The sequence below is a fragment of the Solanum lycopersicum genome, chromosome 5 (genome assembly GCF_036512215.1).
Source record: "Solanum lycopersicum chromosome 5, SLM_r2.1".
Classification (NCBI taxonomy): domain Eukaryota; kingdom Viridiplantae; phylum Streptophyta; class Magnoliopsida; order Solanales; family Solanaceae; genus Solanum; species Solanum lycopersicum.
In genome coordinates, this window is record NC_090804.1 from 66,341,553 (window position 1) to 66,368,850 (window position 27,298).

General features: G+C 32.2%; 3 protein-coding genes across 12 annotated transcripts; 1 reads left to right on the forward strand and 2 right to left on the reverse strand.

Moving 5' to 3' along the window:
- LOC101251092 (ras-related protein RABA2b-like) lies at positions 1-2,519 on the forward strand. Of its 2 annotated transcripts, XM_019213843.3 has the most exons (3): positions 1-74; positions 190-388; positions 1,884-2,519. In XM_019213843.3, the coding sequence occupies exons 2-3, from the start codon at positions 224-226 to the stop codon at positions 2,364-2,366; spliced, it is 648 nt and encodes a 215-aa protein (XP_019069388.1). In that variant the 5' UTR covers positions 1-74; positions 190-223; the 3' UTR covers positions 2,367-2,519. The 2 variants fall into 2 exon arrangements, with proteins under 2 accessions (XP_019069388.1, XP_004239919.1); XM_004239871.5 differs by lacking the exon at positions 1-74 and having other exon boundaries at positions 81-388.
- Positions 2,520-3,215: 696 nt separating this feature from the next.
- Positions 3,216-10,472, reverse strand: LOC101250801 (protein DA1-related 2). Of its 4 annotated transcripts, none has more exons than XM_004239870.5 (12): positions 10,197-10,472; positions 9,097-9,248; positions 7,234-7,321; positions 6,991-7,120; positions 6,172-6,292; positions 5,930-6,013; positions 5,649-5,768; positions 5,350-5,562; positions 5,213-5,275; positions 4,982-5,097; positions 4,199-4,257; positions 3,216-3,819 (listed from the first exon to the last, which is right to left on the reverse strand). In XM_004239870.5, exons 1-12 carry the CDS (start codon positions 10,240-10,242, stop codon positions 3,497-3,499), a joined length of 1,515 nt encoding a protein of 504 aa, XP_004239918.1. In that variant the 5' UTR covers positions 10,243-10,472; the 3' UTR covers positions 3,216-3,496. The 4 variants fall into 4 exon arrangements, with proteins under 4 accessions (XP_004239918.1, XP_010321440.1, XP_069154496.1 ...); XM_010323138.4 differs by having other exon boundaries at positions 5,180-5,275; positions 10,197-10,368; XM_069298395.1 differs by lacking the exon at positions 10,197-10,472 and adding an exon at positions 10,083-10,187.
- A 6,611-nt stretch (positions 10,473-17,083) lies between these two features.
- On the reverse strand, positions 17,084-26,964 carry LOC101250507 (folylpolyglutamate synthase). 6 transcript variants are annotated; one of them, XM_069297522.1, is made up of 17 exons: positions 26,854-26,964; positions 26,628-26,667; positions 26,139-26,281; positions 25,991-26,056; positions 24,985-25,094; positions 24,601-24,661; positions 23,407-23,490; positions 23,228-23,284; positions 23,057-23,117; positions 22,730-22,776; positions 22,525-22,602; positions 21,206-21,370; positions 20,817-21,116; positions 19,958-20,036; positions 19,629-19,778; positions 18,548-18,714; positions 17,084-17,526 (listed from the first exon to the last, which is right to left on the reverse strand). In XM_069297522.1, exons 2-17 carry the CDS (start codon positions 26,635-26,637, stop codon positions 17,467-17,469), a joined length of 1,638 nt encoding a protein of 545 aa, XP_069153623.1. In that variant the 5' UTR covers positions 26,638-26,667; positions 26,854-26,964; the 3' UTR covers positions 17,084-17,466. The 6 variants fall into 6 exon arrangements, with proteins under 6 accessions (XP_069153623.1, XP_069153624.1, XP_010321438.1 ...); XM_069297523.1 differs by having other exon boundaries at positions 18,548-18,708; positions 26,854-26,962; XM_010323136.4 differs by having other exon boundaries at positions 26,803-26,952.
- Between the last annotated feature and the right edge of the window lie 334 nt (positions 26,965-27,298).

Below are 27,298 nucleotides of genomic sequence, written 5' to 3' on the forward strand. Positions count from 1 at the left end.
AATCATATGTCTAATTAATTAACCAAAGCCAAGTGCCTTTTCCAATTTCTCAAATTTTAATTTGACCATTAATGGTGATTTTTCTTTTTCTTAACATTGTCTTTATATATATATAATAATGGTGATAATATTTTGATTTAGATTTGGATTTTTTTTAATTTTTTTTTTTTTGGGGGGGAATTTGTATAGGTCAATATTGATATAATTAAAAAGAGAAGTGGAAATGGCATATAAGGTGGATCATGAATATGATTATTTATTCAAGATTGTTTTAATTGGAGATTCAGGTGTTGGAAAATCTAACATACTTTCTAGGTTTACTCGAAATGAATTTTGTTTGGAGTCTAAATCTACTATTGGTGTTGAATTTGCAACAAGGACCCTTCAGGTAATTATTTGTATTTTTTTTTTATAGTTTAGATTGATATTCGATATCTGTTAATTTAAGATTCGACTAGTTTAAATTCGAGCCGTAGATTGGGTGAAACACTTCTTACGTCTGAGAAGAGACAGGGATGATGGTTATATTTTCTTTCGTCTCAATTTATGTCCTGGTGTAATTGGATTAGCTATGAAGTTTGAGGGAAAAAAGAAAATTTATGGTATAAAATAAGTCAAATATTTTGTGAGTATGATATTTATTTTGACTTTTTCGTAGTGAAAGTTTTGACTCCAATATTGATATGTATGTCTCTCGACCTCTATAGATAATACGACTATGTTTTCTGTAGAGAAAATTCTAACCCCGACACTGATATGTGTATCTATATATAAAGTTTTGTTGCAATTCATATCACTCTTACGCTAATCTTTATGTCTATGTATGCTTTGGTTGCATTTTCTGTAGTGGAAATTCGAAGTCCAATACTGATATGCATGTCTATATATGCTCTGATTGTATTTCATTTAGTGAAAATTCTAACAACGACGCTGATATGTATGTTTATATATGCTTTGGTTGCATTTTCTATAATGAAAATCCTTACTCTTTCTATAATGAAAATCCTTACTCCAACGCTAATATGTATGTCTATATATGCTTTGGTTGTGTTTCATATAACGAAAATCCTAACTCCAACACTGATATGTATAACTATATATGTTTGGTTGCATTTCATATAATGAAAATCCGGACTTCGAGAGTGATCTTTTATCTTTATATGTATATGCTTCAATTGTATTTTCTATAGTAAAAAAAATCCAGACTCCGACACTACTTTTTATGTCTATATATATGCTTCACTTGTGTTTTTTTCTACAATGAGAATTCCAACTCCGACATTATTTTTATGTCTATATATATACTTCAATTGCGTTTACTATAATGAAAAATTCTGACTCCGACACTATTTTTATGTCTATATATACTTCAATTGCGTTTACTGTAATGAAAATTCTGACTCCGACACTATTTTTTATGTCTATAAATGCTTTGGTTGCGTTTCATGTAGGAAAAATCCCGACTCTAACGCTACTTTCTATGTCTATATATATATATATATTCTTCGATTGCATTTTCTATAGTTTATAAAACCCCGACTCCAACACTAACCTTTATTAGCGGCCAGAATTTTCAATAAAAGAGTTCAAAATCTATAGAAATAGACACACTAAGTGCCGAATAGGGCTCAACATCTACCATATATACATAAAAAAAAAATTAATTATGAATAAATAATATAATTTTTCACCGAAGAGGGTCAGATGAACCCCCTTAGTATAAGGTGGCTCCTCCCCTGATTGTTCTTTATGTCTCTCTCTATATATATATATATGCTTCTATTGCATTTTCTATACCTAACACTAACACTTATCATTATGTCTATATATATGTGCTTCGATAAAATTCTGACTCTGTCACTGATGTGTAACGTCTAATATAGGTAGAAGGCAAGACAGTTAAGGCACAAATATGGGACACAGCAGGTCAAGAAAGGTACAGAGCCATTACAAGTGCTTACTACAGAGGAGCTGTTGGTGCCCTTTTAGTTTATGACATAACAAAAAGACAAACATTTGAGAACGTAACGCGTTGGCTCCGCGAGCTACGTGACCATGCAGACTCTAATATAGTCATAATGTTGGCTGGTAATAAGTCGGATTTGAACCATCTCAGATCAATCCCCGAGCTAGATGCTCGGGGATTGGCTGAGAAAGAAGGGTTATCATTCCTCGAGACGTCTGCTCTCGAGGCATATAACGTTGAGAAAGCGTTCCAAACGATCTTATTAGACATATATCAAATTGTTAGTAGAAAAGCTTTGGCTGCTCAAGAAGCAGCTGCTTCTATTCCTGGACAAGGCACTTCTATTAATGTTGGAGAGTATGTTGCTAATAAAAATAAGAGGCCATGTTGTGCTAATTAAGCGGAAAAGAATTTTTTGGTTACTTTATAAAAATGTTGTAATGTAATCTATAATTTTTTTAGTATATACAAGTGTGATGATGAGGTTGAAAAAATGATGTATTGATTACCTTTTTGTTTTGGTTACTTTTGATGAAAGAAATACGATTTTGTATAGTGTGGAATTATTTACATATTGTTCTTTTTTTAAGTATTTATTGTTTTTGCGGGTTTCAGATTTGAACTATCATGTGTTGTGTGTTTTCCTAATTGAACTATTACTATCTACTTGTGAAAACACATCTTGAAGCTGATTAGACCAAGTGTTATTTTACATACAATCGCCAAAAAGTGTGTGACATCTTAATTTGTCCATAAAATTCCGTCCGCGTAGCAGATGCATCATTAATTTCGAGGCGTGTTTTGATAAATAGTTGGTGATAACTCACATCAATAATATAAACTATCAATAAACGAGTCACAACCACAGTGTAATGGTAGGATCACGCGGCTACGCCGCTCACTGCAGCATATATATACCAATATTTATGTTGACGTTTACGTTGACGTTAACATTCACGTTCACGTTAACACTTGATAGTTAAGGTCGGAAACTCGCGAAAAAAGTGATACTTCAAGAAAAAGAGATTCTTTTATCGTTTTGTCAAGAAATAAAGGATTGAGTTGGTGTTAATGTACTCCTTGTGTAGCCTAGGCTTAACAAGGCTACATAAGATATAAAATCGAAAAGAATGTATTGAATGGATGTTCGAGCATTGAGAAGGAAGAACGCTTTCAGAGGCGAAAATGCAAGGAGGAGGTAAATTGATGTATTCACAATATTTGCATATAGAAGGGAATGTTCCTGGGATCATTCAAATGTATGATCTTTATTGCCTTTAAACTGATAAGTCTTCAATACAAGATAAAATTTTCTATATATTTCATTTTAATTGCAAAATATGTAGAGACTTATTTGTAAGATTCAAGTTGTATTCCATCAGTATCTCCGGTAGGACCCCGGAAAAAATAGGGGTAGCTAAACCAGCTCTGCATGATCAACTCATTCCTCATCGATGACTTCTAACTTGGCACACAGGAGAGGAAATCATCTTCGAGCATACGAGGTCAAAGAAGTCACAACGAAACGTATCATAAAGGAAAATTTCCTGTCAAGTGAATGTGATCCAATGTACTCCGTAAACCATACTTGTTCACCGCTGCATAAGCAGCTCTAAATCCTCCACCATAGGCTGGAGAAGCATCATGGGCAATCTGGTGCATGAAAAACTCACCGAGCTTACTCTCTGCTTGAGATTTTCCTCCTTTCTTCGATGATGACCATGTAGACGAGGACGAAGCAGTTGATGTGGATGGCATATTTCTTGATCCAGGCACTACCTCTGATTCAAGCCACATGTGTGAAAGCACTTGGCAGATTCCTTCTTCGACTTCAGGGGTGAGATTACGATATCCTGCAAATTACATAAGTATAATCTTAATAAGAAATTCGTATGCTTTCATTACCGTAGCATTTTGCTTTGTTATGCTTTCACTTCCGTTACTTCTTTTTGTAGAGACTACTTTGGATTGTTTTTCCTTGATCCAGCGGTCTATTAGAAACAATCTCTATCTCTAAGGTAGGAGTAGCGTCTGCATATACTCTAACATCCCCAGACCCTATTTTGTATGACTACATGACTTGTCGTATAATCCCAACAAGAACGCAGGTTGATCAAGCACAACGAAGTTTTGGTGATGAAACATCCAGATATATTTCTTTTCATGAAGATTGTTCAGGTTCTTAAAGTTCGGTTCAGACTGACAAAGTTGAAAGGAAATATCGAATTTTACCTTTTAGACGTAACCAGGCATGCATCAGTTCATGAGCTAGAATGGCACCAGTAAGTAATCTGCGTATAGAAAAAGATTTGGTAAGCCAATTTTGCCATACAGTATTATTGTCACAAAAAAAGGCCAAGGAATAGACAAAGAACAGTACTCCCTCCGTTTTAGTTTGTTTGCCTTACTTTTCTCGAGTACTAATGTATCATTCTTATTAACATGTAGATTGACTTTAGTGTCTCTCTGCTTCAAAGTCTAAGAATAATATAATAGCGTGGCTTCATGCCAGAACACATCTAACTTTCTTTACTTGAAATGTAAGATCAATCATAGTTTTCGTTCGCTTCAAAATATCTTTAAGAATAATGACTGGGTGACATGTTAAACCACATCTTAAAGACGTGTTACGAAAAGCTTAGTCTTTTTTTTTCAACAACTATGCCCTATTCCCAAGCTAGTTGGGGTCTACTGAATGAATCCTCACTGTCCATGTCGCTCCATTTAAATCCGTCTCAATCCATATTTGAAGACTTTAGGTTATCTAGCATTGGAAGTTCTTTATATTTTCCACTGTCATCTCTCTTACAAGACCAAAGGCCTTCTAATGAGCACTGAAACTAAGAAAACACACCAACATGCCACGTTGCTTTTTTTATGGATCTTTTTCATCGTCTTCTTCTTGTCCTTTTCTTTTCATCAGGACCGTGAAACACCACATGCCACGTTGCTTTTTTTATTTTCACCATGAGGCTAAATGAAACTGAAAGGAGGGAATGCAAATAAGGAAGTTACCTTGGGAGGCCGTATATTACTAGGATAGCTGTAACTTCACATCTTCTAATTAGCTTTTGAGGATGTGTTCTGATTCCTATTAATCCACGACCACCAAATTTTGGCCTTCTGAGTATCTGCATTGTTAAAAAAAATTGTCATGGCACCTACCACATGTTTCACTAGAAGATCGGGAGGACGTGTTTAAGCGAGTCTAACATGGAAAAATTTTCTCATGACTGAAGATCTTACACTGGTGACTGTTTGCTCTTCTGATAGGCATAGACCTCTAGTTTCAGGCATATGATGGAGACCCTAAAAGAGTTCTCGAGTTAGTAATCTTCTGAGAGAAAAGGACAGAAAAAACTATAGGCAGAGATCACTCATACATGCTTCTCCCCTTCAATGGCCTCATTAAGGGCATGTCTTTCAACAAGAAGCATAGGAACTTGCTGATCTATTTTCATGTTCATGCCTTCATAATAGTCTCTGATGGAATGGTAAAGTGGCTGGCAGTCCCCAGTATCCATGATTGCAGATTCCATGCACTCTAAGCATAAGCTCCGACCATCTCCAAGTGACATATATCTTGCATTCCGTGACTTCAAGAAAATAAAGACAATAAACAAGAATGTGAGGTGAATGAGAGGTGTTATCCAACATATTTACTGTCAGCTGACATCCGTACCTCCAGACGTTCACAACTACAGCACCGTTTGGTGTTGTCATTCTCATGTGCAGGGCAATATTTTTGAGACCAAAATGGGTGGCATCTGTACTCGATCAAGCCAGCTCCGTTTGTTGGGATCTGCAATGTGAATGGTACTTCATAACACGAGGGATGTGAAATATATTACAGGAACTTAAATACACAAAATGGCCTCACAATAGAACTATGAATCGTAACTTGAAGTTCTATTAAATAACTTCCAGTAAAAAAGGTTATATACAGAAGCAGTATGTCCTTACAAATTGATGGCAGACTTCACATTTTGGATGAGTCATTTCCTTGAAGCATGACTTATGATATGTATTGTTCCCTGACAAAGAAAACTTGAATCAACGTAACCAATGAGCTAACAAGTCAAAATATTCGAAAATATTAATTTTGTATGACAATAACAGTCCATTGGTATTATTTTCTAGTTTCATATTTGGCAAAGGGTTGAGGCGTTGGGAAAATGAAAGCAACAGCAAGGACAAGAATGTACCTCGTATTCAGTAATTGGGACACCACAAGCACGACAAAGAAAACATTCTGGATGAAAGAAAGTTTCCATGCATCCCAAATAATTGCCAGAGATGATATCCTTATTGCAGCCGCTACATTTTCTGCAAATATTTTTATGTGCACATAAGTTCTCTCTTACTCGGACAAACAGCAATCTGCCATAGTTTTCATCATCAAGAAAAGTGCATGCGCGCGCACACACACACATACTTCGTTAATACTCTACTCAACCTGTTTGTTTGTTTGTTCGTTTTTGTTGTTGACAAGAGAACCTGCAGCCACTACCCTACGGATACGCACATTCTACTCAACCTGTTTGTTGCCTAAAATATTTGACTTTACAAGCAGTAATTTACTACCCAGAAATCAGGGCATGTTTCCTTCAAGACCTCAATTTAAGGAAGTGTGTATGTGTGTGTGTGTGTATGTATATTAAATGCATACATCTGTTCAGTGTCTTGATATTGAATTTATTTATTTATTTATTTGAAATTGGGATATAATGAAAAGCTCAAAATTTGAATTTTCTTTGTTTACACCAACATCCTAGAAGCAATAAATTTATCATATTTATAATGGGATGCCGCATGTTACGTGCAGTCTCATCATTCACAACAAATTAGTAGCAACAACATATATTTTCGTTTCTTTTATTCCTTCAGCATTACAACAGATACAAGAGGTATTAAGCCTGCCATGAGAGCGATGCAGACGTGAATAACTAAAACTATTTATATTTCAGCTGAGACAATGTATAATAATTGATATCTCAACAATCTTGGAAACACAAGACTAATACCTGTAACTATTGGGATTATATTCCCAAGGAGCATATGAAGGAGCATACTTAGGAGGATGTGAGGATGAATTCGAGTTATCTTGAAGCGATCTTGCTAGATCTTCATCTTGGTCAGTCCTCCATCTGTATCCTGAGAAACATAAACCTTTCATTTCTTCCTCAAACAACTGAAATCAACGTTTTTGGAAATGAAAAGAGTAGTTTCACTATTCTTGAAAATTTCATGAATGCAAATATAATTACCTTTTGGTCTTCTCAAATCTTCAGCCAGAGAGAGTGCAATTGCACGGTCTAGTTCCTCTTTCTCCTTATTGGTCCTTGAGTTATCATCCTGATGAAAAATTTAAATGTTTTGAGAGATCATTCAATCAAAGGAGATAAGTTTGATTGGAAGGGATATGACTATGTTAAATTTAGAAGAGAAAAAAAGTAGCCATGAATTATTTGATGATAGTTAATGGAAAGCAAATGGCCTAACTTGAGTAATCAGTAGAAGAATTCAAGCATCAACTTCTGAAGGCAACCAAATATTCCTGCCCTAGTGCCCTTAGAACAAGTAGTACAGCTGAAACATCGAAGAGTTTCTCTTTAAATTATAGTTGGCAATAGTTCTTGAAGAACCTTCACAATATGGCTTAAAGTTGATGACTTTTTGGCATAAAGTAGGACTTAGGAGGATGTTAATTTATAAAATCATCAGCTTTGCATGTCACAGGTGATGTGGATTAATGTTCGAGTGACTAGAATGGCACATTGAAGACACGAAGAGACTAAGGGAGCATTAAGCATGAATTCGAGTCCATATACTGTTTCACATTTCCGGATAAATGGAATTCTATTCAGAAGGGCATAAATGAAACATCTTTAAGAGACTAAGGGGGCATTAGGAGTGACTTCCTTTTTCTTTTTTCCTGGATTTGAATTCCGGATACAAACACCTTTTGCCATAAAATTCCGGAATTCAACTTGAAGTTGAATTTCGGATTTTTCAGGAATTTGAAAAACACCAAAAAAGTTGTTTCGCTCGAAATTACTCACAGAAAATAAGAAACAATTCCAATTTGTATTCATGGTCAAACACAACAAATTTTCGAATATCATTTCACTTTGAGAGAAAAAACTACTTTTCCTAAAATCCCTCCCAAAAATAAAGAAAGAAAGAGAAACAGATAAGGATAATTGACACTTCTATTGATACCCCCTGAAGTAAACAGAGTAGCATTTTAATAGCATGGCTAATGAAGAGCTTATTCTTTTCCCAATAGATTAATTTAGCTATTGGTTTTGATCAGAAACAGAACAAACTATATCATTAGAATTCAAACAGTCCATCACAAAGTATTATGGTTATAAGAATCACAAATTTGCATCTTTTAGCTATTGGTCTTGATCCACTACTTTTGCGCACCTAAACATTTTATCATATCGTTATCAAGATAAATATTAGACGATAAAGAGGTCTGCCTATCACATTTTCCAGAGATTCACCGGATTAAAAAAAAAGTTTAAGATGCCACTTGCCAGTCATCATCCATACCAGGAATACAAATACAATAAGCTGCATTTTTCCAACCTCATATTTGAGAAATTTTTTACTTCCTTGGCTTTATCATTAAGTATACTTAACATTTTTAGTCAAAACTATTATGAATGAAGAATCTTTATTCTCAATAATCCAGCATCCAAAATAAGAATTCTTGGTAGTGATAGAAAACACCAACTTCTTTCTCCCCTCCCTTTACAGAAAAAAAAAAAAAAAAACAAAGACGAACAAGAAAAACTACCTCAAAAAGTTTTACTTATCTTTTTTCTCCTAGAAAGCAAAAAACTCCCCCACAAAAAGTTGCTATTTTGTTAAAGGCGAAATCGAATTTCAAGAAGATCATGTGCATACCAAGCTACAGGAAGTCTATAATTCTCAAAATACACCCTTTGCTCTCCTCTTCTCTCTTTTATTATGTTTACTATACTATAAGTAACATATATTGAAACTACAATATAAAAAAGAGACACATTAAAACAGTTTTTCTGTGTTACAAGAACATTAAAGGGTCTATCATAAACATCAAAGTAAAAATGATGTAAATAAAAAGAGAAAAGAATCACCATTGATCTGGCTGGAGCTCGCCAAACCATATTTTCGTCTCCAAGAAACTGTGGTTGCTGTCCCCTATTACCTGACCCACCACCCTTGAAAAGTTTACTCAGCCATTTCATTAATCTTGACTTTCTCTCAGTAGTTGAAGAAACAAAGTGACCTGCTTAAACCCCACAAGAAAAAAAAAAGGCAACTTTATTTTCAAACATAACTAAACCAAGCTTCATGAAAAATACTCAAAAGGGTACTCTTTCAATTACAAAAAGATACAATCTTTGAAGTCTATAAACCCCACAATATATATCAACCAAAAAAAGCCAACTTTTTTTTCAAATAACTAAACTTGCTTCATGAAAAATACTCAAAGTGGTACTCTTTCAATTGCAAAATGATTCAATCTTTGAAGTCATTAAACTCCACAATAAATATCAACAAATAAATAACTAAACCAAGCTTCATGAAAAATACTCAAAAAGGGTACTCTTTCAATTACAAAAAGATTCAATCTTTGTAATCCTTAAACCCCATAACAATAATCAACCAAAAAATCCAACCTTTTTTTACATAACTAAACCAAGCTTCATGAAAAATACTCAAAAGGGAACTCTTTCAATTAGAAAAAGATCCAATCTTTGTAATCCTTAAAAATCCCACCATAAATCCCAACCAAAAACTACAACCTTTTTTCACATAATTAAACCAAGCTTCATGAAAAATACTCAAAAGGGTACTCTCTTAATTACAAAAAGATTCAATCTTTGAAGTCCTCACAACAAATATCAACCAAAGAAACAGCTAAACCAAGTTTCATGAAAAATACTCAAAAGGGTACTCTCTTAATTACAAAAAGATTCTATCTTTGAAGTCCTCACAACAAATATCAACCAAAAAAACAGCTAAACCAAGCTTCATGAAAAATACTCAAAAGGGTACCCTCTTAGTTACAAAAAGATTCAATCTTTGTAATCCTTAAACCCCACAACAAAATACTAACCAAAAAACTTGAACTTTTTTTCACATAACCAACCCAACCTTCATGAAAATACTCAAAAAGTGTATTCTTTCAATTACAAAAAAGATTCAATCTCTAAAGTCCTTAAAACATTACCATATATGCAAGGCTGAGATATATGATTGACACTTGAAGAAGACATTGATATGTATAGAAACAAAAGAAATTTGTTGAGATTTTTCAAGATTTGAAAAGGGTGGCTTAAAAATGAAGAGGACAAAGTAGGAATGAGAAAGAAGGGTGTATAGAGAAAAGAAATGGAACAATGGCATCATGTATAAAGCCTAAGTTTTTATGAGAATCTTGTGTGAGAGAAAGATTCTTGGCTTGAAGAGAAAGAGGAAATTTGGGAATCTGCTGAGAAGGATTGTGATGAAAAGGTAAACACTGGCAGTGACAAGCTGCAATTTTGAACGGCTGACAAATTTGGGGGTGTGACTCAAGTTTCATACAACACAAAATTCTAAAAAAAAAAAAAAAAAACATTCTTGATTGAATTTTTTTTTTTTTTGAAAGGTTTGGTTACAAAGGAGGGAAAAGAAGTTTTATTGACAAATGGGGCTTCCTTTTCTTACAAATTACATCAAGGTCCCATAATATTTCTTTTTATTCTCTCCTTCCATTTTTATTTATCATGTTACGCTTTTCAAAAGTAAATTAACTAATTTTTTATAGTTAAATTTAACTACATTAATTCTATATTTTAAACAAAAAAAATTAGATATTCAAAAACTATATGAAAAGTACTATAAATTTCAACTTTTTGCATATCAATATGATAAAAATATACATCTTAAAATGTCAGTCAAAGTTTATATAGTTTGACTCTAAAATATAAATCATGACAAACAATTATGGACGGAGGGAGTATCTTTTTAGTTAAATATGATAATTTAATATATATTAATTTGGTTCAAGAGATTAAGTGAGTTATTCTAATATAAAATTTAGAATTAAATTTGTCTTATGTTTCACTTGTGGATTTCATGTTTTTGGTGTTTGGTTTGAAGGTATTAGATAAAATCGGTAAGCTTGGGAAAAAAATTTTATTACAGAAGGTGAATAAGTTGTTTAAGTTATAATCTTGATTTTTTATTTATTTTTTATGAACGTGATGTTCGTATCAATTTTTCGCACTTCAACTAATTCCACGAGGATAGGACAGATGGGAATTACTTGCTCAATTAGGTGGCTTTTCATCATACATAGATGATGATGTGAAAAAATGCATAAACCGTAATAGTTCAGTTAAATAAAAAAATAGTTAATGAAATAAAACTCGCAAAAAATTAATAACTCAAATATATTTTTGATCATTAATTTTACTGATTTCGACTGAAAAATTAACAATAAGATGAGTATTTCATTTGAAAAAATACTTTGAAAAAGAAGAAAGTACTTGACTCTTAAGATAGTATAATTGCAAAATGAGTTCATGTAGAAGCATACGTTTAGGATCAAATATAAACGTAACACTATGAAAAATGAATGTGAACTCTAAAACCAGAATATACTAATGTACATTATCTAGAAGACACCCTTCTACAAATCCTATTGATCTTTTTTGTTTTTACTGAAATTCATAATTTGAATTAGTCAAATTTAATATAAACATTAAATATCATAAAATAAATAAATTTAGTTACCATAATAAAGTAATACGCTTATATATATAGAATACTTTTTATGAAAAAGTGTCAAGAATATCTATATTTTATTGGAAATGATTTAAATTTGTTCTTCTTCCACCAATTGGATCCTAGTTGTTCTTAACATTAATATTTTGATTTAAAATAATTTTTACCGCGTGCTATTCTTCCTCTACAAGCGAGACTCCATCTAAATCTAGTTACTTCTTGTTCGATGATCACTCTACCAATTGAATTATTCATTTTCAAATATTCTGACTTTTAACTTGAGATAATATAGGATCGGGTCAACCCCTGACCAGGGGCATTTAAGCCAATTTAGGGGTATATTTTGTATCCTTTTTCATACTTTATATACGTCATTATTCAGAAGTTCCCTAATCATGAATAAAACTAAAATTTATCAAAATTCTTTTTTTCGTTCGATATATTTAAATATAACTAATAAATATTAACCCCCCTTAAATAAAAAGCTTGACCTATGTCCAAAAGTCCCCCTAGAACCCTATCATTTTTGGTCTTTTTGGTCCTCTGCAACTTATAATAGTTGTGTTTTCTTTTTCTAAAAGAGAATTTTTCAATATCTAATGTATTGTCACCAAGTTGATGAACAAAATCAAATGATGCCTTTTTCCTTTCGGTAAGCATAATTGAATTTATAAATATTTAAAAGTTTGTTATTTAGATATATAATGGAGGTTTACCTAAGTATTTTATAAATTTATAGCTTGAATTATGATGAATTATAACTGAAGAAGATAAAAGATAAATATGAAATGAATGAAAACACGTATTTATTATTAAAGGAGAGATATTTTTCACGTGAAAAGTTAAGAAAATGTTACAAAAAAATATTGTAGCGTGTCCATTTGTGGACGAACTATCTTAGGATATTTGTTAAGTTATTTTGGGTGGAATAAACAGAGTTAACGATAGGGTTAGACAGTTCTCCCATTTATAGGCGAAGTGTCTGTTTCAGTTTGTGTTTTTTTTTTAAAGAAGGATCTCTTTTTATATGTAGTGCCGAAAAAGTGTTTATTTCGAGGCCAGACTCACTAGAATTCTAGGACTTTACCTTGCCCACAAATATATCACAATGTCTATTTTTATACTGCGCTATTCTCTCCATCTCAAGTTATCTATCGTATTTCTCTTTTACACGCTTCTTAAAAAATTAATTATGTAATTTTCTTAAAAACTATTTATCCTCATTTATGTCTTAAGATACTATCTCTCTTTATTAAATATTTACTCTATCGAGATATTTATAATCTTCAAGAATAATTATTGCTAAAAATTAAATAAAAAAGAAATAGTTTTATCTTAATCTTCTAAAACAATAAATTGTTTGAGATAATTATTCTTAAAAATTATGATAGATAATTTGAGACCGAACGATAAATATTAAGTCAACCATGCATACAAATGTCCTATTTCCAAAAAGTCCCACTAACCCCTACCATTTTTGGTCATTGGGCTATACCAACTTGTAACGGTTGTGTGTTTTTCTCTAAAAGAATTTTTTTTCCCAATCTAATGTATTGTCAACAAGTTGATATACAAATTAAATTATATTATGCCTTTTTGCTTTTTGATAAGCATTTTATGAAAATACAATTAAAAGTTAGAAAGAGTTACTAAAACGAATATTATCATATATCCAAGCACTTGTCCATTCAAAAGTCATTCAAGAAAGATTCTAATTTATTATTTTTTGAAAAAAAAGTTATATATAAAAACACGTTAATGTATAAGTTTGCATTGCGATATGTTGTTTGGACCATTTGAAAATATTGTTGTATTTATTTCGATCACGATATAATACATTATTTTGAAAGATTTGATATGTAGTTTAAAATATTTTTAAAAAGTCTGAACAAAATAGTATAAATAATCATGTTCGGAATATGAATCATGTGTTGTAACAAGTAAAGATGATGCGATAATATAATAAAATCGAATAAATTATAATACCATAGAATCACTCAAGCAAAGCAATTAACGGTCTCAAATTCATATATAGTATTTGTTATACCATTTCTTGTTAGTTGAGGTATCTTAAATTCTTAAAGGGTACCACTTAATTGTTGGAGCTCCTAGGTCTCGAGTTCGGATTTAGCTATAAATTTTTTTAGTAAGAAATGTTTTTCATTGAACATAGCTTTACGTAGCATAAATTTGAAATAATCGAATTTTAATGTAATTACTTTAAAAGGAGTTAGCAAACATTTCGTACATATTTCTTTTCTCTATTTCATTTTCTCATATATATATATAAAATGAAATATACTTGAGATTCTTTTTTTTTAAGGATTAGTGTAGCATCTGTTTTTTTTTCTTTATTCAATTTCAAATCATTTTTGTTTGAGTGGTACTATTATACAATTTTTTTTTGTCTTATCATTTTGTAGCAATATTAATCCATCATTAATTAAAGGCTAACCAAAAAAATGACTGTTTTTTGCCAAATACACTCACAGTTTACTTTTACTTATTCATTTTTTTAGATATTTTTCTTAAATAAATAATAATTAATATAAATATTTTATTATAATAAAGTAATAACCTTATTTATTGATGTAAGTCTTATACCTTCGAAAATAATCTAGAAAACACATGTTAAATAGACTTCATATATAAATACAAATATTTAAATCAGAATTGTTATATTTACGATTCTACATCGTTAATAAAGACGGTAAAGATAAATAAATCGAACATCGAGTAAAAAAATAATTAAAAATTATTTAGCACAAGTTAAAGATGAAACATAGAGAATTGTGCCTCATCTAATTGTTTTATTTATTTTTTGTGATCAGCAACTTTTACTGAATTATTCTTCCAGCGATTTTATGCGTTAAAAAAGTTAAATTAAGATCTGTTTATTAGAATCAGTACTCTTCTTCTTTAGTGTTGTCATTACAACTAATAAAAGTTTAAAATTATTTTAATTAATAAATCATAACCATAATATTCTTTTTAGTGGAAATTTAAATCTTGATTGGGTTATTAAAAAGGAAAAGGCATAAATTGTTGGCACTCACTTTGTTGTCAGACATATAAAATTAAAAAAATAGATAAATTAAAGTACCTTCTTAAGATATTTTAATTTTAAAAATGAAAAAAAAAAAATCTTATCGAGAGGATCTAGATTTAAGACTCTAAGAATGAAAAAAAAAATTCTAACAAAAATATTATTACTATATGATTAATCGAACTTTAATATAAATATTAGTATATCAGATAAGAAATAAAAATAAAGAAAAGAAAGAGTAACAGTATATATATTTACTTTTTATTCATCAAAGGCCGACATCAGGATTTAGTGGCTGCAAATTGAGTCCTAATTAATTAAACAATTACACTAATTATTAATTAATTTACTATTTCAAATAGTGGTTGAATTTTAAATATTACTGCAAAAGTTCATCTTTTGTTTGATATTTATATTTCGGCTTGAATTATTACACCCATTTAGCAATATCATATTTATTATCGTAAAAATATTTCTTAATAGTAAATTAGGCTAATGTCATTATATTCATAGTCGCTAATGTTTTCAACGAAATTTATATAAAGTATCGGTTATAAATATTATATTTATTATTATCGCTAAATATAATATAATAACAATTATATTATTGTTGTTATAAATCTCAAAGTTGTTATAAAATTTTCTAATAAAGACGATTTTATATTCAAAACTTAAATCTAAAAATATTAATTAAGAATGAAGAAATATTTACCATTCTATCGTGATCGATATTAGATTCTTTCATGTTGTGAGGCTAGTTTAGCTAGCAGCTTTTTTTTCTTCAGAAATACAAAAAAAAAAAAAAAAAAAACTTTTTTTTTCTTTTTGTTTCTCTTTCCCAATAAAATTTGCAATTGGGATCAGATTTTAGTGGGGGAGTAGTGTAGGGAGACATTATGGACAGAATTTAAAAAGTGATTAATTTTTGCAACTTTTGAATTGTCTAAGCACACCATTTTGCACACTCTTATACATAATAAAGTTAGGGTAAAAAATAATTAGTTACCTTTAATTACTTAAATGTCAAACCAATTGATTCATGTCAAGTGCCTTTTATATTCACTTTATTACTTAGGGTTCTGTTTGACTCAGATTAAAAGCTGATCAAACTGATTTAAAAGTTGTTTTTTGACTTATTTAGTTGTTTGACAATACTTAAAATAACTTATTTTAAATTTAAAAAAAAAAACTTATTTTAAGTCAAAAGTTAAAAGTTGGGGTAGGGATTTTTTTATTTTTAGCTTATAAGCTGTTTTAAATTGACCACATTTTTATCTTTTTGTCCTTAATATTTTTATACAATCTCCAAATTACCCACATAATCATAACATCTCTTTCTTCCATTTTTCCCTTTTCGCGTTTGGCATAGCAACTTCAGCACTTTTATCCAAACACGTAGCTATTTATTTTAAAAATAAGTTTCAGCACTTTCAAAAATATTTTTTTAAAGTTGCTTTTATTAAGCTCATCCAAATGGAACCTTAAGTTATAAGTTTTATAAAAGCAATATAAAAAAAAATCATTGAAAAAAGCTAGTCACTAGAAAGAAAAAAAAAGAAGCAAGAAAGAATAACCTTATTAATATGATATTTATTTCTGTTCATTGCAAGAGGCGAATTTAGATTTTAATTAATAAATAATAATTCATATATATTATCTATAATAAAGTACTATAATTTTATGAATTTTAACATGAATATATGTTTTAAGTTACAAGTCAAAGTTTGTGGTAATACTTAAATTCTTTTAATATAAAATAATTACAATGAATTGAGGATATCTTTAGGATAAACTGTTCTCTTTCACTATGAAGTATCACTTTTGAAAAAGAAAAAAAATTAATCGATAAAATAATAAAATGGGGTTTAGGATTTGAATGGGTTCATAACTAATTTTCTTTTTTTTTATAAACAAGATTTTATTGGCTAGCTGGATTTTGAACATTCGTTTAGAGTCGTTTACCTAGAAAAAAAATTCCCTCAAATAAATTAGATGAAGATTCTCTAAACTTGCATTAGAGAAACTAAAGTTGACTAATTATATTACATCAATTTATTAACCAAGGTTCTTCATCACATGTTTAACACTAAAATATTTGTATAAGTTTTTCGTTATAGATTATTTTTTTTTCACGTAAAATAAATTTATCTCAACAAAAAAAAAATAACATATGCAAGGTTCCTTCTTTTCCTTTTTCGATAATTTAAAGGCAACGAGTTTTTTCACCAAGGAATTGGGGATTAGAGTTATGAGTTATAACATAAGATTGTATCATAGGTTCGAACCTCACTTCCTGGAAATGAAACTAAAAGAATTGATACAATTATTTATCAGTGTAAAACAATGGGTAATATCTATTTCATTTTCTTAATACATTAAAAAAGGCAATTGAAAAAGGGTATACCCGTGCAACGTGCACAAGCTCCCACTATGCACGGGTTTTAGGAAAAGGCCGGACCACAAGGATCTATTGAAAATGCAATTAAAATACATGAAAAATCAATCTCCAATTACTCACCAAGAGTATGAGAGCTGGGGATCAACTGGAGCTGGTATAACTGAGGTTGATGCTTCAGGACAGTAAACAGAAAACAAATTTATGAAGTCTTTCTGTTCTTCGATGGAACATCATAAGCAACCATGAACTGGAAAACCCAAGGAACTATAGATAGACGTTAGCAGCTCACTTCTTGACTAATCTTAGAACATCACCCACGAGATGCAAAGACCCCGTCACCAGAACCTAGATAAACAACAGAAACATTAACTAGTTTGCTATATACAGGATCGAACAATGCTAAAGGACAACACTATTTTACTCAATAGAAATAGACGAGAAGTTGAATTTATGGCAGAGGAGGAATATCTCTGTTCTGCAATTAGTGAGATTTCTTGCATGCATACTGGAAAGTGTAAATTCTCTCTAGAAAGAAAATCTTAGCAATTAGTACCTGTTTCGCAGTAATAACGATAAATAAGAAAGTACTATGCAACAAGGACCCCAATAAGAGTATTTTCCCTGAAATCCTATTTCACTGTTACTTAATTTGCCACATAACTTTTCGAATTCTGACTTGTATGATTATTATTATCAAGAGAGAAATCAACAGGGTTATTAAGTGATAAATGCAGGAACATCAAGGACCTACATGTTACATTTTCATTTTCATAAATAGACAAGAGGAGAAGTTGTGTTGGAGATGCTCTAAAAGTAAATCTAATGATTATATATTAATATTTGGTGTAACACAAGTGTTACTTGAAGAAGTGAACATTGCTTTATGACAAGACAAAAACAACGACGACACACCTAGTAAAAACCCAGAAGTGGGGTCTGGGGAGGTAGGATGTACACAGACCTTACCCTTACCTTTGTAAGGTAGAGAGGTTGTTTCTGGTAGGCGCTTCGGCTCAAAAGAAGAGCAATCAAAGAAGGAAAAGAAGGAAAATAGTGACAGCAAAATAACAAGAAGTACACAACATATAAAGCAACAGGTAATATTAAGATCATAAAATAAGATCCTATGCGAAATACTAACATACGGTACGAAACAGGGAGATGATATCATATCACAGGAAAAAAAAAGTGAAATTCAATTTTGGATGGAGAGCGGAGGGAATGGTATTTGACTTCTACAGATTTCAGTTCAAATACGTCAGAGAGTTATCTCATAATCGATAAAAATTGATTTCCTTTAATTCTAGTAAGACAAAAGGTTGTCCTATTCATTGATGCGCAGTAAGCATGCATGATTCGGCATTACCTGGGAGCGACCAGATCGGTTTTTACGAACAGTGTCTCTAAGCCAATTTATTGCTACTGGGAGTGAAGGAAACACTTTGCTGTTCTCACAACTTTGAGCTCCTTTTTCCGAATCATCTGTTACTTCTTCATATGTGTGGTCTGTATTCTTCACATCATTGCCTGTAACTAAATAGGATCAGTTAAATGCACAATTTATCTTTTAGCAGTCAGTTATGCTTCTATTTCAGAAGAGGCATTTAAAAAACCATCAACTCCAATCATATAAACAATTTCTTCACAGTTGTGGCAATACTTGAGACTTTTATACAGATAAATAAAATGATAACATTCAACAGACACGTGGCACATCAGATTTATCTAATTGATGTCAGTACACTATTTAATTCAGTGTACATAAACATGCAGAAAGATTAGTCACCATATTAGTTTCTTAGAGTCCATCAATGTAAAATTGAAAGGGAAAAGGAAGATTAGAGCAGATTGTTGATCAATATGACCCTAGAACCACATTACTCTTAACTCATTCAATAATATGATGACCACATCATACTTGGTGAGATATAAGAGGATTGTTAGTCACTGTCCTGTACGTTTCGAACGGTATGGTTGGACATTTGACAAAATGACCTCAATAGGCATATGTAAGAATATAATTCTTCCAATTCAACGTAAGAGATAGTCATATTCCACAACTTAAGTAGATGCAAGGTATATAAATTTTCCTCTCTACCAACGGAAAAGGCATGGATAATGTCTCCTCTTAAGTCAAGACGCATAACTGAAATATCACTCGATCCCCATTTTGCAGCAGTATGGTCTTATCATTAAAGAATGAGGTATCCATAATTGATGAGAATTAGGGAAGTTTACAGTATGGTCTTATCATTAAAGAATGAGGTATGCCAGCAAATTTTCTACAAATATAAAAGGATTATTTCAAAAATTATTATTAAGTCTCAGAGATATTAATCATGGATTTGGAAAACAATAGTTCCATGATATTTGTCAATTATGAGAATTGTTAGCTTACAAAATACTAACTACTAAAATGTTGACTATAGTTCAATACGACTTCTAACCTTTTTCCCCACGAACAAGGTTTTCCCATATTCTTCGTAGAGTCAGCTGCCATGACAGATCAACTTGAGTATCAGCAGTTGAGGCACTTGTACCCACCTTGTAATATACTGAAACATTAGGTACAAAGAGCGCTTTCTGGAAGTGGACTCCTGAAATATTAGACTTAATGTCAAACTCCTGACTTACATAAAAGTTGCAAAGAAACCATTAAGCTCACTGGGCTATAGTATCATTATCATTTAGCAATGACCACAAGATTTCAAGAATTTTATCCTTGCTATTTATCTGAAGGACTCAAAGGTAAGATTGACTGCGTCCAAGTAATTACCATGACTAGCACACGCCCTCACCAGCCTTGGAAGAAGTAGTTCAGGATCCCTCACTGACATACAGTTGAAGAGTAAGAACTGCAGGTTTGACAACACTCTCAGATTTAGCAGGGTTCATTATAATAATCAGCATCTCAAAAATAAATAATGACTGAGTCTATATGTACTTGCTCTCTCCTAATCACATACAGGCACCACTTCCAACTTCCCGACCGACAAATTCAAGACATTAGATACTTATGTAATAAAACAACTGTTTAGTTTGTTTGCACTAGAGATCAAAAATATTAGATCAAGAGTTGGAAGGATAATTGAACATAGATTAGTTTTTAGAATATTTTACTAAAACAAAAATTGATAGATTAGCTTTTTAAATTTAAATAAAATCCATCTGCCGGTAGATCATACAGGAATATATTTGAGTTGTCAGCATAACTTATTTATTAAATGATTGAATGAGAACGAAGGGTGTACATCAAAATGTACTTCAGAGACAACTATCCAAAGAATAGTCTTCTGATCATATCCTTGCTAGACATATTTCGTTCCATTTGGGGGGTTCTCGATAGTTTATCGGTTGAAATAATTTAGGCACATAAATTAGAGGTGGGTTTATCCCTCTTAGAATGAGCTCCCTCTGACTTATTTTATACAATGTTGCCGGAGTTAACACAAAATAAGATCCTAATTCAACATGTGTGTGTGTATGACAAAGAAACTTCAGGTTTGTTCAATAATTCGGCTTATATATTTAGCTCAAGAAAAACTCAAGTTTTTTAAAATTCATAATCTAACAAGCAGCATATAGTCCAAACAAGCATACAAGAAATCTTTTGGATGACACTGAGATAAGCTTACCTGGGTTGAACTTTTCTTGGATGCTTCATGATGGCTAATCTCTACTGAATCATGTGAGGGTCCCAATTCATTATGTCCATGATTACTTGCATAGGAATTGTGTTGCTTGTAATCTCCTTTGATTGCCAGTGAAAACCATTTGGCACATACATCCATGCTTTCAGGACTATGGGCACCATCCAAGTAGAACACAAGGTCCCCTGAGCTTTCACTCTCTATGAGTTGGTCAGGTACAATTTGAGCACGGCCTTGTAAGGCAGCTGTTGCTAGCCCTTTAACAAATTGCTCAGGTAGATGTGTCTTTTTCGATGGGAGGAAGCAAAAGAATGAAGTTAAAAGGAGGGAAAAGAGGAATACACACTAAAAACTATGCATGAGATATCATTTACCATCTCTTTTAGGTAATTAATTTCAACGTGGCCAGTTCTCTGTAGCCAAGTAGAGCATAATGCAATGGCAAGAGCAGCATTAATGTATTGGTGCTCACCCTCTAGCCCAAGATGTAAACCACTCAGCACGCTGGCATCAAGTGGAGCAGCTACCTCAAGATGTACCTGCACAACAATACATGTTCACATCAACAAGAAACTTCTTAACATAATTATGTTCCTGTTATGAAGGAAAGTTCATCATAGATCAAAGATGAAAATTTCAACCCTTATATGAAGGAAAGTTGATAAGAGATATCTGATATGAGAATTCTCCCTTAAATAAATCCCAGTATAAACTTCTATTTCAGTACCATTCTGTCCAACTGGAGAGACAGTTTTATTCATCCAGTTAACAAATTTGGATGAAGTCCCCCTTGGATGTCAGCAAGTAAACTAGTTACTGCTTCTTTTTGTTCCTCTCGCCTTTGAGCTTAGATATTGTAACCTTAGTTGCTGATCTAATGGAAATGCACATGTCAATCTACTTGAACAAATATATATAGATCTAATGCTCATCACAAAACTTTTTGCAACTAATTACAAAAGCCAATACTTATCTCTTTTTCAGTTAAGAAAACACTTATATTCTGTCTGATGCAAACATTACCTTTATACCTACAGATACTTAATTGGTTATAACTATGCTTTCATATTGCACTTCCTGAACCCAAACTTAAGCTCGAGACATATAAAAAGTTTACATTGATCTAAATTGAAGTTCCTGCATGAATCTACTCCCATAGAAGCCATGTTTGACAACCTGAATAGATTGGTTCTTTATATAAAATTAGAATTAAGCAAGAGATTCTGTATGAGAAAAATCATAACATTATTTGGAAAACTAAAATGAGGAAATGAAAACACTGCACATCAACATCAACGCTCCCAAGTCATGAAACTGGGTGCTGAAACAGGCACTCTGATAAACCATCGGTCTGTCTTTCCCAGCAACTGCCATCAGTAACTTCTCCGCCAATAAACATATGCTCAAATCCAAAATACGAACAAACAATCATCCAAACTTCACGCTTAAACAGGCAGAAAGATGTACTTATCCAAATGGTCACCATTTTCATCAATAGATTACTACAGAAAACAACTACAGATACACACCAAAACCATATCACATTAAATATTTTGAATGCGCTGCAAGTCGCTCAAAACAAAAGGTTCAGTGATAAAATCAGAAGTGCAAGGTCACAGTTGAGAATAGGGTATAACAATTAGGACCAAAAGGAAACTAACACTTCTACAATATAAGAGAAATTTTGGCTTACATCTAACTCAGAAGCCTTCTCTTCAAGCACAAGCATTGCTTCGTCAGGCTGGGGAACAGTAAATGCCGGCACTCCTCGCTATTTCAAGCATAAACACAGATGAGGAAGAGAACAAATGAACAAGACATGAAATGAAAAGCCTAAAACAGGATGATATTTAATAATCATGAGGCACAATTTCGTAAGACATGATATTTTATCCAACCTTGAAGATTCCTGCCTTCTCTCCAGCAATTTGTCCAAGAGTATTTCCTGATGATAGTAGTTCATGCATGAGGATAAAAGCAAACAAAACAAGATCAAGATACTCCACCAAGTTAATATCATAAAATAGACACAAATAGATCTCTGGATCAAATTCAAATGTAAATGAAGGTATGATTGATCAAACATCTAAATAGTAAGGCTAGCAGAAAAAGCTTTGGTGTCATTTTGCATAATTTTTTGAGGTAGATGCCATCTACAGTTCAGAGCACATTCTATTCAATTATTAACACATTCTACCAAATATTATTGAAGAAGAAACACTAACCAAGAATTTCCATGTGGTCATACCCTAGTGAAGCTATGCCACAAACAACTGGATTCTCGACCTGAAAAGAATTAACACGCATCATCATAGTGGATGTCCAAAAATGACTGAGAAATTGAAGTATTGAATAGATCACTGTAGCAAACATTGTCCATTATGTCGATTAAATACCACATTTGTTGCATCATATTTGCCTCCTAGTCCAACCTCCAAAATAGCAACATCAACCTGCTCACAGGAAATGCACAAAAGAATCACTACTTGTGATAACTACAATTGAAATTCAATTTTAGATTAATGAATGTATATTCAGTTGCCAGTTTTGCCGTTGGAAAGTCACGAGGACCCACCTGCTCTGCTGCAAATATTTTGAAGGCTAACAGCGCAAGGAAGCGAAAGTAAGTGGGCATTGGGACCTCGTCAGTGGCTCTTTCCTGCACAAGAAATACCGAAAATCACCCTATATAAACATTCCAAGTCAAACCAAACATTAGAAGCAGAAAATAGACACTTCTTCTCCCAGGCTGAGGAGATCTGAGACCAGAGTTACATGCTATGCAAGACCTGTTAAAATAAAATCAGGACTAATCCATGTTGTTTGCCTTTTTATGAAGAAATTATGTTGTTTACTTATTGAAATGCTACAAATGGTGGATTATAATACTTTCAATCATCAGCTTTGCAGTGACCACATACAATACACATTAGCTATTTTAAAATTGGTCAAAAAGAAAAGAAAAATCAACTTGTGGCTTACCCAAAACCAATTGGAGGAGATAAATGGACTCAGAGGAGTGGTACAGAAATGTGAGTGACAGTACGGTTAGTTAGACAAGTTCTGAGTTGTTCTTATACAACAACAAAAATTGTGTTTTTTCCCGAACAAGTTAGGATGAACTCGCCTATATGAATCCTCACTTCTCCATTTAAGCTCAACTCATGTCATCATTATACCAAATAAAAATTAAAGTGAAAATAAGTTAAATATATATAATAAAAGCAATAATTATAGTTGAAGTTCCCTAGAAAGAATAAATCATATTCCCCTCTAGGAGATATTACCTATTAGAATCTTTTACTTCCATTGTGCTGTATTTCAAGCGAAGTTTGCATCGACCCAAGAAATTGTAGGTCTTTCGAGACCATTTTCTTCCATGTGATTTAGGTCTACCTCATCTTATTTTACTAACTTCACTCAGCATAGTTTCACACCTATAGATCGGTGCATATGTAGGTCGATGCAGGAATGACCGAACCATCTCAAGCGACCTTCTCTCATTTTCTCCTCAATGCACTTCAGGGGAATATGAACATTTTTAATTTTAATCTTGTATGACTGCATATTCATCTTAGGATTCTCTTGAATATGGTCAAATTACTCATGGATCGTATTTGTAAGACTACTTTGTGTTATGAAATTTCATCCAAAATATTAATTCCTCCAGAGAACTACCACATGTAACTATCATTGCGTCTAATACTTAAAATAGGATGGAATTATCAAATAAGTGAACAATCCAAAAAATATATTAATTTTCACTTGCCTTGAATCTATCGAAGCACCACCAAAAATATGCCAAAAACTTCTCTTCACAAATGTCCATTCTGAAAGACGCCAAGTTTAGTAACAGAGTTATCAACTGAGATTTAATATAACCTTATTAACTGAAATTTGATATCAGGTGGAAAGAAGTAAAGTAGATGTTATTTCAAGAGTCTGTTAGCCATTTATATCGTATATGAACATCCGATCACACCAAAAGAGATTGATAAAGCGAGAAATAAAGTACTCCTACAGGGCCAACAAAATTTCACAGCGAGTGAAATGATGTTAAGTTCCTTTATTTAAAAAAAGATTTGAAAGAAATTTTCAGCTTTAACTAATCTAGAGCATGATGATCCAAACATCTGAAATGAAACTCACTAACCCATCCAATCGGAATCTTTCTCTAACATCAATGAGGTGAGGAGACGTAAAAAGACCGGTATGAAAGCCACAGTTGCGCAATATAGACTCTGTGAATGCACAAGTTGAACCCTTCACGAAACCCATAACAAAAAAAATCAGGGATATAAACCATTAGTTAACAAAGTTGAAAATAGTGTAATCTCTTAAATATCATAAGAAAATTTTTCGCAAACATGCGTCAACTAAAGGATCCAAGCAAGACCAGCAGCGGGAACATATGTAGACAAAATGTGTTAACAGAAATTAAGCAGAACATTACCGTTAATAGAAAACTAGAAATTGAAACACAATAAACAGAATATTCATTCTGCATTCATCTTTTGTCCATGAGCATCCTTACATTTCCAAAAATAATCAGCATATTTGTAGATATTTTTATTTTACAATCACAGAGCAGTATCAGTGAATCGGATTCTGATTAATACGAAGAGTACTTTTAGCTAGAGATTGTTATAGAGCTTAAACTTGACCTGCAGCAAGTGAATTTGTCAATTGATTAGAAGATTGCAACAGGAAAAATAGGTAAGTTTAAAATAGTTGATACATATAGTATAGGATTTCAAAGGCATTTGATAATGTGTATTAAACAACAAGAAATTAGAAATCCTTTTCCAATGAAAATAACTAACAAAAAGAAACAGACAGAAGAAAGAAAGAAAGAAAGAAAGAAAGAAAGAAAGAAAGAAAGAAATATGATATACTTGTAAAATGAACTGATGATGCTCCAGGAAAACAACTAGAGAAGTGCTTTGAATAAAGACATGGAGCATAAGCCATATTCTACCAAAGTTATTGAAGATACAAAAACATTTATGAAATGAGATATCAACAAGGTCTAGTAGGACGCTTGACATATTAAACAAACCCCAATTACTCAAATTCTAAAAAGTCAATCAAGATGTGAGTCGTAACAGATTCAAAATTGATACTATGTATAGCATACTAGATCGCATTCAACTCATTACCTTTCCTTTGGTACCTGCCACATGGATAATCTTCATCTTCTTTATTGGTTCTTCTAGTTCCAATATCTGTGACCCATTCCATTAGAAACATAACTCAACTTCACATCAACAATTCACCAGCATATAACACTGGAAAAGGAAAAACAACCTTGATATAATCAAAGAGCAACTCATATTTATCCCCTTTATTGCTCTTATCAGCACGACTCCGTTTCGTAATCAATGAGGATAACGCCTCCATTGCCTCTTCATATGGAGAAAGAGTTGGCTTTATCTCATCCTTACCTTCACCTGTTACTCAATCCAATCAAAACAAATTCATTCACATACAAACACAATTAACCATTACCAAAAAAATACAATCAATCAACTATCCATCCAATTAACCGCTGTATCTAATCTCAATAGATTCATCTTTTCCTCTTCCTATCAACTAATCAACCTATCAACACAAGCAGATCCAGCATGTTGTCTGCTCAAACCCGATACCTATATTAATCAATTCTAAGTATCTACAAAATTATCACAGTACATCAACTTGAAGTCATATTAACAACTCATAAACCTCAAATCCTGAATCCGAGCTTGAAAATTGTGGGAACAATAATATGATAGGAGCTAAAATTAGGGCACGTACCTTGTGACATTTTCGTTCGATTGATACAGAATAGCGAAACCTGAACAGATTAAAAAGCGAAACAAAAATCAGCAACAAAGGAACGAATTATACTACTATTAACACGAAAAGACAAAAACAAAGATGGAGATTGATATAAACGCAGCAGCAGCAGCAGCAGCTGAAGAGGATTTACCAGAAATCTGAGATGGAGATTTGAAGCGTAGAGCAGAGAAGTAGAACTCACAAGTAGCGGTTGTTGAAAGGAGTGAGATGATAAACTGGGTTGGCAATTGGGCTTGGAGTATAGTGGAGAAAAAAAATAGTATAATTATAGTTGCCTCCCCGAATTTTCATGCACTGTCTTATTTTGTGTCATAGTCGGCGGACCACGTACACTCGATAACTTTTAAGAAATACATATATATTAATTGATAAAATAAAATGATAATATATTTAATTGTGTACTCTTATAATCAAAAAGTTACTTGGAGTGCAATTGTGTGTGTTTGATTCGTGTAATTTTACCCATGACCAATTCTTATCATTACCCTTGGGTCATTCTTAATAGTGGATGCTATATTCAAATCTTAATATAATCGGTGTTTTATTAACCTTATCCTTGAGTTAAAAATTGATAAGGTCTTCTTTTCAAGAGTTACTTAAATCGGATTCTGGAGGAAGAATATCTA